Raw genomic sequence first — 13,854 nt, 5'->3', positions numbered from 1 at the left:
CTCCACTGTTCTGCTAGCTAACATGCCCACACTGTGTTGATGAATACATATCGCAAGGATTTCAGTCACAAGTCATCCGTCATCTCTAGAAAATGCTCTATTATATTCCAGACATGTTTTCACAATAAGCCCATTATCTTCTTCTATGTGGTTTAACATTAAAGAAAAGGTCTTGAGCTACCTGAAGAGAGCACCAGTGGTGGAATGTAACTAAGTACATTATATATATACAACAGTTTCGACAAGTAGAGCTGAGACAATAAGTCGATTAATCGATAAGTCTACAGAAAAATGGCAAACATTTCCCAAAGTTTCCTAAATGTGATGATCTGCTGTTTTTCCTTTCAATTTTTTAATTATTTTAAATTATTTCTTAATGAAGCTTGGACTGTTTGTTGAACAAAGCATTGTGAAGATGTTACTTTGGGCTCTCCGTTATGGTGACGACATTTCTCACTATTTTCTGATTTTCTACTTACCAAAACAATCAGTGACTCAATCCAGAAAATCAGCAGCGTCAATAATAAAAAAACTCAAAATCTGCAGAATATAGCTCAATTGAGGCCCTCCTCCGCCAAAGTGAATGCTGCTTACACATTAATATATGAATAATAATCTAATGATACAACATATGATCAGTCAGAACAGCTGTTTTGCTGGCTGAGTACATTTAATACTGTATTGATGAATACAAATCGTGTGATGTCTGACAATGATTTCAGTTTAATTTGGAGTAGACTACACAGACACACAAAGCAACAGTTTTTTATTTCTAACTGTGTTGTCTTTTGGTTTCTTTAGAAATGTCAACAAATGAACTCAAAGTGTCAACGTGTCCTATTCGTTTCACTGAAGAAACACACAATGTTTTGGTAAAATAAGCACTTTGATCGTGCTATGATGTCAAGAAGATTGATGGATTTTCCCCACAGTGCCTGTTTTGCATTTCTACAAGCACTAACTTACAAACCAGTACAGAGGGTCTGTGTCTCTCACCACATCTGACTCACCCTGGTGGATTTGTCCAACAGGAACTGGAAGGTGTTGTGTGTGGCTTGGGAGGCCTCTAGCTCAGTGCGACACAGCGCTACCAGGTAGTCTTTCACGTGCTCATATATCCTGCCATCCAAGGCCTAGAGGACAGAGAGACAGAGAGAGAGAGAGAGAGAGAGAGAGAGAGAGAGAGAGAGAGAGAGGACCAGGGGTTACAGTGACGACTGGATTAATTCAATGTAATTCCATAATCCTTAATAATAAAGTCAAGAGAGTCAAGAGTTCAAGGGAATCAGGAGGAGACACCAAGAAAAGAGACAGAGGAGAGAAAGAGAGTCAAAGAGTAGGTGAATAAAGCCAGTTACAATATTTAGCAAAATGTTATACACTGTGTACAATAATGCCATATTCTCATCATCAAACTTCCAGCAGTCATTTAACCCCAACTACTGTGAGCCTGACCGTAACAAAGGTTGAGTGCTTCCTGTCCCTGTTGTTTTAGAGAACAACTTCACCCCCAGGTATGTGTAAGTTAGAAAGTTTCACTAGTTTGTTTAACTTATTGACACAAGAGGGGAATATGCAGTAGATGTTTCAACAGTTTTTCTCCTACAGGCATTGGCTGAGTAAATATTTATTTAAATGTATGTTTTCATAGTCAAAAATATATCAAAAGAAGAGGCAAAACAGCCTCAAACAACATATAATCTGCTAATGCGTGGATATGAGTTCAAGTGAAAACAAGAAGCTTTGATAGTATTTATCTACCGCTGGGAAAGTTTCCCAATCTTTTCACAATACCAGCAATCAAAACTCACTTAAACAGTGAGTGTCACAATCCTTAATAAGTTAGACGTGTTGAATCTTACCTCCGGTCATGATATGATAAAAAACAGAACCCACAGTCCACCCACACAAGTGTTTTCACTCATATTGTCTGATTAGAGCTCGTCTCAAGACTGCGTAGGCGTGCACACACTGTGATTGATTGACAGCTCCCTCACTCTGCTGTTAATAGTGTTTCACTCAGAGTTAGAGTGGGGCACCTTTCCCACAAGTTTTATAATTCCAAGCATAGCTCCACCCAGCTTTAACTTGACTAGTGGTCTAATCAGTCTGAGTAACTGAAAACACCTGTGTGGGTGTTTAAATAAAGGTTACATTAAAAACTAGAAAATTCCCTCTGGGAAATTTTGAAAGGGACACGGGGTGTGTTCGAGCCGACAAAATTATCTACGTTTTAAAGTTTGAATGAAGTCTCTAGGAGAAACTATGGCGAAGCAGCGGACAATTGAAAAAGGCTGAAATTTGAGGAAAGAGCAGGTATCAGAGGTAGTCAGTCCCTGATTAATGAATTGCTCTCAGCTGTGTTTCTGTGGCTTTCTCCTCTGCTTCATGTCTCTGTTAACATGAATTAATGAACTGAATCAATAAACATGAATGGAGCTAATGCTAACGAAGCTAACAGAGCTAACACTAACGGAGCTAACAGCTAACGGTGCGAATAGAGCTAACGGCGCTAACACTAACAGAGCTAACTGTGCTAACAGAGCTAATAGAGCTAACGGCGTTAACAAGGGGGCGGGGGGATGGGGTTTTCATTATGCATTTGTCTGTGTGTGTGTGTTTATGTATCTGTCATTGTGTGTGACTGCGTATGTGTGTGTCTTTGTCTGTTTGTGTGTGTGTGTCTGCTTGAACTACACAAGCAGCCCAACCAGCTCCTACATGGAGATGTGTATGGTATATATGTGTCTGAATGTGTGTGTGTGTGTGCGTGTGTGCGTGTGTAACTTCTGCCCCACCTGCTGATAATTATCTCTGCACCTCTCCCACTGTTTACCTGTTCCTGTTCAGTTTTGACGTGCTTGTTTTTAATCACTTTTTAGCTGTTGGTTAGCCCTTTTTGTGTGTGCATTTGTGTGACTACTGTCTCAACCTCTTTGGCAAAGAGCTTTCTGAAGCTGAGTTTAACTGCTTGTTGGACGGAGATTGTTTTCAAACAATGCCCTTGTTTTGACTGAGCTCGTTAAGATAATCATTTTCAGGCTTGTTGTCCTGCAGATGTGTGTGCGTGGGTTATTGACCGGTGTGTGTGTAAATGACAGTTGCAACTGTTAAACTCTTCCCTTGAAAAGCGGCTTTTTCGCTGTCGGTTTCTTCCGAACAACTTGCGATTGGGTCAAAACCGTAGCTGCTATCACAAAACCGATTACACTGTGAGATGCGGACAAGTCTGGGCCAGATGTACGTGTGTTTTATGTCCAGATATTCTTTAGAAAAATGACAAAATGGTCGACTTAAAAAGACTGTGCGACTCAGAGAACAGGAGTTTGTATTGTATGCAGTGAGATTTGGGTTCGGCGAACCTCCTGAACTAAATCCTCTGGTGAGAGAACCGTGCCTCGTATCAGAGTGTATAGATCATCGGACTCCCGAGACCTTCCTGAGTCCGACCATCTCCTCGTTTTATTCCTGAGACAACAACTTTTCGTTTTATGGCGATCTAAAGACAGGAGGCATTTCTGCTTTGCTCACAAAACAGCTCTGAATTTTAACATGGGACTTAATGGGAGAGCAGGAGGGAGATGGCTGCACAAAAAGCCTCACTATTTAAATTCAGTAAGTCTCTCGGCTTTTTCGAGGGCATCACACGAAAGAGGACAAGTTTGTCTACAAAAGATCCCAAAATTATGTGTCTCCTATTCACCGTTTGGATTTTACAGCAATTTTAGAAACACATTTCAGGCGATTTTTCACCGGCTGTCTCACTCTAACTTATGACATCACCCACTGTAGAGGGAGAGATTCTGAGCATTTTTGTGAGAAACTTGATGGTCTTCAGATGGTCATAGCTCGAAAACCGTAAGAGATATCAAAAAATGTGCCGGTATTAATTTTGAGCTGACAAATTTATCTACGTTTTAAACTTTGAATGAAGTCTCTAGGACAAAGTATGGCCGAGCTGCGGACAATTGAAAAAGGCTGAAATTTGAGGAAATGTCCCCATTCATTTCTTATGGGAAAGTCTTCGCAGTTGTTCGCGTCTTACGTCGGCCTTCGATGGTCATAGTTCGAAAACCATAAGAGATATCAAAATGTGCCGAGGGTCATTTGGAGCCGACGAAATTATCTACGTTTTAAAGTTCAAATGAAGTCTCTCGGTGAATGTATGCCTGAGCTACAGACGTTTGAAAAACTCCAATTTCAAGCTTTTTTTTTTCGCCCGTCCCATTCATTCTTATGGGAAATTTATTTGAGAAAAGTAATAGCACACCGATCCCGATCAAACCGCACGTTTTGATATATAATTTGCAAGGGTTTTCTCAAAGCTGCGGGACGAGTTAAGGGACAAAAATTTGAAGGAAGATGAAAAATAACTAGAAAATTCCCCCTGGGAAATTTTGAAAGGGACACGGGGTGTGTTGGAGCCGACAAAATTATCTACGTTTTAAAGTTTGAATGAAGTCTCTAGGACAAAGTATGGCCGAGCAGCGGACAATTGAAAAAGGCTGAAATTTGAGGAAATTTCCCCATTCATTTCTTATGGGAAATTTATCGCAGTTGTTTGCGTCTTACATCGGCCTTCGATGGTCATAGCTCGAAAACTGTAAGAGATATCAAAATGTGCCGAGGGTCATTTGGAGCCGACAAAATTATCTACGTTTTAAAGTTTGAATGAAGTCTCTAGGAGAAACTATGGCGAAGCAGCGGACAATTGAAAAAGGCTGCAATGTGAGAAAACTGCAGATATCAGAGGTAGTCAGTCCCTGATTAATGAATTGCTCTCAGCTGTGTTTCTGTGGCTTTCTCCTTGTCTGTCTCTGTTGATCACCTCAGCTGTCTGTGTCTGCTTCTCTCCTCTGCTTCATGTCTCTGTTAACATGAATTAATGAACTGAATCAATAAACATGAATGGAGCTAATGCTAACGGAGCTAACAGAGCTAACACTAACGGAGCGAACAGCTAACGGTGCGAATAGAGCTAACGGCGCTAACGCTAACAGAGCTAACTGTGCTAACAGAGCTAATAGAGCTAACGGCGTTAACAAGGGGGCGGGGGGATGGGGTTTTCATTATGCATTTGTCTGTGTGTGTGTGTTTATGTATCTGTCATTGTGTGTGACTGCGTATGTGTGTGTCTTCGTCTGTTTGTGTGTGTGTGTCTGCTTGAACTACACAAGCAGCCCAACCAGCTCCTACATGGAGATGTGTCTGGTATATGTGTGTCTGAATGTGTGTGTGTGTGTGTGTGTGCGTGTGTGTGTTTGTGTGCGTGTGTAACTTCTGCCCCACCTGCTGATAATTACCTCTGCACCTCTCCCACTGTTTACCTGTTCCTGTTCAGTTTTGACGTGCTTGTTTTTAATCACTTTTTAGCTGTTGGTTAGCCCTTTTTGTGTGTGCATTTGTGTCTCAACCTCTTTGGCAAAGAGCTTTCTGAAGCTGAGTTTAACTGCTTGTTGGACGGAGATTGTTTTCAAACAATGCCCTTGTTTTGACTGAGCTCGTTAAGATAATCATTCTCAGGCTTGTTGTCCTGCAGATGTGTGTGCGTGGGTTATTGACCGGTGTGTGTGTAAATGACAGTTGCACCTGTTAAACTCTTCCCTTGAAAAGCGGCTTTTTCGCTGTCGGTTTCTTCCGAACAACTTGCGATTGTGACAAAACCGTAGCTGCTATCAAAAAACCGATTACACTGTGAGATGCGGACAAGTCTGGGCCAGATGTACGTGTGTTTTATGTCCAGATATTCTTTAGAAAAATGACAAAATGGTCGACTTAAAAAGACTCTGCGACTCAGAGAACAGGAGTTTGTATTGTATGCAGTGAGATTTGGGTTCGGCGAACCTCCCGAACTAAATCCTCTGGTGAGAGAACCGTACCTCGTATCAGAGTGTACTATAGATCATCGGACTCCCGAGAACTTCCTGAGTCCGACCATCTCCTCGTTTTATTCCTGACACAACAACTTTTCGTTTTATGGCGATCTAAAGACAGGAGGCATTTCTGCTTTGCTCACAAAACAGCTCTGAATTTTAACATGGGACTTAATGGGAGAGCAGGAGGGAGCTGGCTGCACAAAAAGTCTCACTATTTAAATTCAGTAAGTCTCTCAGCTTTTTCGAAGACATCACATGAAAGAGGACAAGTTTGTCTACAAAATGAGCCCAAAATTATGCGTGTAGAGTGTAATTTGTGGCCGTAGCGACGAGAAAAATAGGAGATTTTCGGATCATTTTTAGACTCTGTGCCACTCTGTCCCCCACTCTAGCACGAACATTCCGCGCAATACACACCCATTATAATCTCAAAATTTCCCTCCAAATGATCACTGTCATTGAACAGTGACTGATCAAAAACTATACGACCAATCAAAATGTGGATGAACACACCAATAGACCAGACTTGGGTCTACATTTTAAAGTTTAAATGAAGTCTCTCGGTGAATGTATGCCTGAGCTACAGACGTTTGAAAAACTCCAATTTCAATCTTGTTTTTTTCGCCCGTCCCATTCATTTCTTATGGGAAATTTACTGGCTCCTGCAGCAGAGCTGCAGGAGCCAGTAGAAGAAGAAACGCGCGGGATAGTAATAAGTGACTCGGGGCTACGCCCCGAGTCACCGGCTCCTGCAGCTATTTCATAGCTGTTGGAGCCAGTGACTCGGGACGTTGCCCCGTGTCCCTAATAAGAAGAAACGCGCGGGATAGGAGGAGGAGGAGCCAGTGCCTCGGAGCATGCCCCGTGTCCCTAAAAATAGCAAGTGTTAAAATTTGGCTTATTACCCACACACGCACACATCTCGCCACTGCCCGGGAATCGCTGCCAAGCATGAAAAAAAAATTCTAGTTTGAGTGTGGCCTCTTTTATATTGCCCTTTGCCGCACAAGGCAGGTTTTTATGAATTAAACTAAACCGAGAAGGAAAGAAGAAAATCGAGAAGCGAAAGAGGCAAACAATGAGCGGAAAGAGAGAGGTGGCAGAAAGTCGTGGGAAGGACAGAAATTGAGCAGATGTTTTCATTTGACAGCTCTTATCATTACAGATTCTGATGTGCTGATATAAAGACATTTTAATGAAGAATGTAGTCCAAATGAACAGCCTTTCTACAGGGAGGCTGAGGTAGTGCTGCCAAACTGTAGGCCACGTTGCCAAACAGACAGATCAGACACAGAGGACGGAGAGAGAGAGAAAGGCTAATGGAGAGGAGGTAAGAGAGAAAGAGTGAGCATATGAAAAGACATAAAAGAGCAAGAGAGAGAGAGAGAGAGAGAGACGGAAAAATGAGTGTATGGGAGTCTATGAGTGTGTGTGTGAGAGAGAGACAGAAGTGTTCTTTGGATAGTGTTCTAACAGCTGCAGAGGAAGGTGAAGGGGTTCAGATTCCAATTCAACAAAACACAGAGACCGCAGACAAACACTCTCTCTCTCTCTCTCTCTCTCTCTCTCTCTCTATGCTCAGATGCTCACACTCTCCTCTAGCCAAAGTACTTCATAAAAGCTCACACTCTGAGAAACCTGCACTCACTCTGTTCTGGCCAGAGGATATTTCAGGCCAAGTCTGCAACCTCCCACCAACACCTGCACTACACGTTTGTTACACAGACACGTCCACTAAACACGTACTAAAACATGTTGTTTTTTAATACGCACATAAACCCCACAAACGTCGCATTTTCACACACACAATACAGACTAAAACAATGGTAAATTGACAAGGAAATTATGTCATTAAGGGTGTGTTGTTGGCTGACTTCTCTCTTAATGTTCCCTCACCACTCTGCTCATTTCCTCCTCCCCTTTCCCTCCCCTCCTTCTTTCATCCATTTAGGGTAGTGTTGAAACCGAGTGAGTCAGCTTCCAGAAAAAGCCCCGTCCCCATATCAGTGGTCAGTGGGTGTGTGTGTTTGGGTTGAATGACTGCATAAGCCTGAACTATAAGTGCAGCACAGTGGACCAGACAGGGCAGCAGAGGTGGAGGTCTAAGTGTGTGTGTGTGTCTCGCAGATTAGAGCCTCGCCTGCCGACAGCAGAGGGAGATGTGGAGCAGTGTGTTCCTCCACTACCTTTCACTACAACTGTCGCATTGACAAGGACAGTAGCTCTCAGTGTAACATATATGTTATTCCTGCAGCCACAGTCAGAGCAGTCAGTGTTTATGAAGTTAAGTTCAGATCTAAGCAAGGATTTCAGTCACAAGGATCCTCATCCCTTATCTCTAGAAAACTGCTTTATTATATTCCAGACATGTTTTCACAGTAAACCCATTATCTTCTATGTGGTTTAACATTAAAGACAGGAAAGCTCTTGATGTAGCTGAAGAGAGCACCAGTGGTGGAAGGTAACTAAGTACATTATAGAAGCCAATGCTCTGTTATAAACCACCCAACAGTTTAGACAAGTAGAGCTGAAACAATAAGTTGATTAATCGATAAGTCTACAGAAAAACAGCAAACATTTCCCAAAGTTTCCTAAATGTGATGATTTGTTTTTTTAATTATTCTAAATTTTGTCTCAATGAAGTTTGGACTGTTTGTTGAACAAAGCATTGTGAAGATGTTCCTTTGGGCTCTCTGTAATGGTGACGGCAAATGAGCAGCATCAATAATAAAAACCTCAATAGCTGCAGAATATAGTTCAGATGAGACCATCCTCCACCAAAGTGAATGCTGCTTACACATTAATGCATGAATAATAATCCCATGATACAACACATGATCAGTCAGAGCAGCTGTTTCGCTGCATGAGCACTTTTAATACTTTGAGTAAAATTTTCCTGATAATACTTTCTTACTTACATACTTTTACTTAAGTATGACTTTTAACGCAGGGCCTTTACTTTAATGGAGTGTTTTGACAGTGTGGTATTAGCACTTTGGCTTAAGTAAAGGCTCGTCTCCCACCACTGTCTGTCATGTATCTGAATAATGAACTTTATAAGTATATATGTCCCTATTCCAAAATGTCCTACCATTCCCACGTCTAATGAATTGTGTTCACGGCAATGCAAAGAGCGCAATGAATTTTCATAAGAGGAATATAAGTCCTCTCGGAAGAGGAGACAGTACTAAAAAAGCATGATGAATGGGAAGCCTGAAAAAACTGCGTCGTTATTTTCCAGGATGTATTGGCTATGCATATATTCTATGTCCGCTATTATTCTTACTGTGTGTCTGCCATTGGCGCTGCTTTCTGGGCTTTGTTTTGCAGCATATCTGTGGAGCAAAAAGATGTCTGGAACTGTGAAAGGAACTGGTGCTTTCTTGTGATGCAGATTTTGTTATCAGGGACTTTCAGGTGAAGACCTGTAAACATCACAAATTGCAAAGGGAGGGAGAGGGGACGAGCAGATTGCTTCCCACAGGCAATGTCCCTCATTCTCTCTGTGTGCTTGCGTACATGTATTTGTGTATGTGCACATTTCCCTGCAGTCCTGTCCTTCTGTCACAAGGAGCAAAGGATCTATTATTCAGAATGGCCTCATAGTATAGATGCACATACATGCCTGAGGCAGAGTATGTGAGAGCGAGGGTGGAGAAACAGAAACAAGGAGAACGGGAAATTACACAAAGAGGAAAAAGCCCAGCAAACAACCATAAAAAACATTAATCGGCTTAATTTTAGTTTCTAATTAATATTATAATAACTCTGACTGTATACAACTTATTTCATGGTTTAGACAGACAGGAAAAAGTCACCCAGCTACTCTGACGTGCATGTCTTCCTGTGTGTGTTGACTGTCAAATCAGAGTCTGAGACTGATGACTGACTATTGGAACAATGAAAACATCCCATATGTGATGTCTGTGTGCATGTGAGTGTGTGTGCGTCAGACGGACATGTTTGTACAGTATTCGAAAGGATGACATCACCGTCACTCAGCTGCTTAACTTCACACAGCGTCCGAGTTGTGCCTGTCTGTGCACAGGGCAGACTGTCAATCTCTGTATGTGAAGGTGTCCGTCTGTCATGCTTGCCTGTGTGCCTGCACGCACCCTAATAATTACACAATAATCAAATTAAGGCAATACTGTGGAAGTATCATTCTTGTAGTTTCAGTGGATTATTTCTGTTCAATTAAACAGACGTGGACTTCTTGTCTTTCTTGTCTGGCATGAAAGATTTTAGTCTGATTTCTTCCTGTGTTTTGATCCTGTACATGTCCCAAAAGTCATGAGGTACCAGATGGACGACAGTGTTTCTGCGCACAAACAGCAGCTTGCTACCACTGATAAAAGAAATTTAGGGGATGGCTTCTGAGTCACAACTTAATGCTTTAAACTGCAGAACTTGCTTGAACATGCATACTTACTGAGATGACACTGACAATTGAGTTCATTAGTAAAAGAGTGAAACCTTTATCCCACAACCATATTAACGTAAAACAAACAAACATTCAAGTTCACAGCAACGCACAGTTGCATGTCATATAAAGGTGCCAGATGTGGAACAGAAAAAGATGCAGCAACCTTATCTGCATCCAAAGCGAAGTCAAAGCTCTCTGCGAATCCCTCTTGGTACAGTTCACTCAACACTGTGAAAATGATCGTTCATGCCTACCAATCATTTGGTAAGGATGGCTCATTTTGCAGGATTTTTCTTCACATAAGCCCCTTTCAAATAATAAATCCAGAGAACTCTATGACTTTCTTTGAAGACTCAAAACTGTGAAATCATCACTTTTTCATGTACGCTTTTCCCCCCTCCAACTACTTCAGTGATACTGGAAGGGAGTCTGACTTTGTGCTCTCATGAAAGGAAAACATTTTATCCTAAATTGAGCTTTAATTCAAAGTAGCTCCCCACTTTGAATTTTTAAACCAGAAAATGTGTCCCTGTTGCTGGAAAATCCCTCTGGGGTTTTTTTAGAACATGAGACTCTTAAGCCAGTACTAGTAGTAAAAGAAATGTCATTAAGACATAACAAACTACAACTTCTGCTGCCTGGATTCTTTTTTTATACACATGTAGTTTTACTAAAATGTCCACATTCATGGGAAAGAACGAGGATTCTCTCTCACACCACTCACATCTTTCTATTCATCTCTATGCAAATACCTGTATGCAGTGCAGTAGATCTGTATGGTAGTACCGGTCATGGTGAGCGTTGGCAGCAGCTAGCGTTAACAAGTAATCATTCCTGGCCTGTGTCGCCTTGGAGTTGCAGTCACTCCTCTTAGCTTTCAACTGGAATGAAAGAGAGACAATATTGAAATACTGCATTACAGTAACAAACTGGAGCTTTAAGCTTTTACTAGGGAACATAAGTCTCATTTAATGTTCTGGGCTCATTAAAGAAGCAAAGAGAAAACAACCATATTTGTATTTGTTTCATGGCTTATAAGAGTCTGCTTGAAAGGTCTGCCTTATGAGGGAGTGATGGCGTTTGCATCTTTGTGAGTGAGCTCTCTTACCTTTACACTTGCTTTCTGTAAACTAATTCTTGACTGAAAAAGACCCAGTTTAGACCTGGAAAAAAAAGCAAGCAAAGACATTCATCAACATCTCACTTAAATTTTAACAAATGAATATGAAGTCATGCATGCTTGTACAGTTACAAATGCTAAAAAAGGCACACAAAGATCCAGGCACTGCTGCGGCATCATAACTCTCATCCCTAACCTCTGATTCAGTACAGGCATCATATATTGACCCCGAACAGGCTGGAGCTTGACAGCCATAAATCTCAGCCTGATCCAGCCATCGTGATTTATATGGATGGCGACATCAGAAAGACCTGCCAGATAAAATGAGGGAGCGAGCCTGTGTGAGTGCGTACATGCATGCTTGTGTGTGGTCTGCTTTTTTGTGCTTCTGTGCTGCTTTGGTGCATGAAAACATTTATTCCATTAACTCTCACACATCCAGATGCAAAACACATCATGAGTGTGTGATCGTGTCTGTCGCTTGCCATGTGAGTATGTGCAGTGTGTTTCTACTTATGTTACCCTCCTTTATTCGCCAAGTGGTCGTAAGAGTATAAAGTGTGAGCTGTGTCTGTGCATGCACACCAAATTCTTCCTGTGTGTTCCTTGTCCCCTACAATGACTAATGTCTCTGCATTTTTTCTCTAGTGAGACACACACACTCACATAATAGATATGTGAGTGTGTGCAGTGTCAATGCAGTCATTTCTGCGTCTTTCTACTGAGTGATAGAGAACAGAAAATAGTCAACTGGCCAATTGATGTGGCTGCTAACCAGAGCCGAGAATTCAACAAAGTGAAAATGTCGCCATAGCTGCTGCTGCCTTGGGCTGGGGGGGGGGGGGGGGCAACTCTCATCAGCACTGGATCAAACTTTGGTACTAATTGTAGAACTGTAAAGCTTCAAACAATATCTGATAGAACTTTTATCTGTCCTTCAAAGGGAAGAAAATAACCAAAAATGTGCATTTTTTATGACTAAAGACATGACTGTGGTTTTGTTTATTGCTTGGATTCACACCAAGAAGAACTGCACCCACAAATGATGCCAACTTCTGCTTTCATGGTTTTCTGGTCCCTTTTTATCTGTATTTCTTTGTCTGACTCTCTCCCATAAACACCACTGTATACACAGTATGTAATTGATTGCTTCTTACAGCCTTAATGATGATGTTTCCTTGCTCTCCTTATCTGTCACACATACTCTCTCTGTGAGGTTAACCTACTTTGTTGTCTTGATGGTGTTCTTTCTGGCAGTGGAGTAGACAGTTTATTCCTAATATTTTTATTTTTACACACATCCCTACCAACAAACGCATGTGCACAGCACCGTGGTGAACTCACTTGGCCTCTATGTCAGCCTTCTCTCGTACAGCGTGGGCAACCTGCTCACAGTCGTAGTATTTTTTCTTGGCTTTGGCCAACTCTTTCACTGACTCCTGCAGCTCTGCTTGAATGCCGCTCAACTGATCTATGGTCTGTGAAGTGAAAAAAGAAAACCGGGCACGTTGTTAGAGAAAGAGCAGACCGTCATGAGTCATGTTAGCTCAGCGTGAATGCATGAGAGGACGAGAGAGCGAGGACGGAGAACAAAGACTGCTTCAGGAAACTATGACTAAGTCTCACAATCCACACATTCACTCACCTTTTTGAGTTGCTGCTCCTTGTAGAGTCTAACAGTCTTGGCGGGCTCTGATACTTGGCTTTTGTAGTTGTCACACACGTTGAGCCTGGACTGGCTCACCTGCACTGTACCTTCTAAGTAGGACCTCCACACTGCATACACATTCCTAGTTGGAGAGAAAAAGCAGAAAAAATGCTGAATGGTTGCTGTCCTGTAACTTGAACTCACATGAGCAATAGGCTAAAAAAACACAAAGATCTCCAGCAGAGTGGCTGAATTTTTAAATTCTCTACACCACTATGGGGCTAACAAACTGTGTGTGTACCTGGAAGGGGGAAAAATGTACATAGAAATGCTGTAGTAGTTGCTAGAACCAAGAAACAAAGCCAACTGCAGGAAAACTGTGAAATGTAGACTTAATGCTTTCATTTATGGTTTTCACAGTAAATTGGATCCAGCTTGAGGTTTTGTATTTAAGTGCTCTTTTACAGTAAAAAATGACTTGTATATGCACTGTTGACCATATTTTGTTTATTCTAAAAAATTGGAGCAATCCAGCAGAGCACAAGATCTGTCATCTTTCATCTGAGTGCTGCAACTGACTGCTGATACAAGACCAACATTGTTTTGTCTGGTGTTTATGGGAAATGTGGAATGCCATACACACTCCTACCTGTAGTCTGTTCTCTGGTCATCAGGGTTGATTCCAGGCCAGTCTCTCTTTAGGTACTGGCTTGCTAGCTTCTGCAGAGCCTGAAAGTGTAAAGATGAGGCACTGATTATCACCTGTTTCATGACTAGTTTAACT

The 13,854-nt window shown here is 41.7% G+C and overlaps 1 protein-coding gene across 1 annotated transcript in view; it reads right to left on the bottom strand.

The window, feature by feature from the left end:
- The window catches only part of LOC121608890 (F-BAR and double SH3 domains protein 2-like), an 86,641-nt gene that overhangs the window by 27,760 nt on the left and 45,027 nt on the right, over positions 1–13,854 (bottom strand). Inside the window, exons 4-9 of the mRNA XM_041940311.1 lie at positions 13,720–13,799; positions 13,068–13,212; positions 12,767–12,900; positions 11,411–11,465; positions 11,055–11,183; positions 1,011–1,133 (exon numbers count right to left, since the gene is read on the bottom strand). Coding sequence (XP_041796245.1) covers positions 1,011–1,133; positions 11,055–11,183; positions 11,411–11,465; positions 12,767–12,900; positions 13,068–13,212; positions 13,720–13,799 — 666 coding nt within the window. The remainder of the gene's footprint in view (positions 1–1,010; positions 1,134–11,054; positions 11,184–11,410; positions 11,466–12,766; positions 12,901–13,067; positions 13,213–13,719; positions 13,800–13,854) is intronic.

The sequence above is a fragment of the Chelmon rostratus genome, chromosome 7, assembly GCF_017976325.1.
Source record: "Chelmon rostratus isolate fCheRos1 chromosome 7, fCheRos1.pri, whole genome shotgun sequence".
NCBI classification, from domain to species: Eukaryota; Metazoa; Chordata; class Actinopteri; order Chaetodontiformes; family Chaetodontidae; genus Chelmon; species Chelmon rostratus.
Note: the sequence above shows the minus strand (reverse complement) of the source record. Positions and strands in the feature narration are given on the sequence as shown.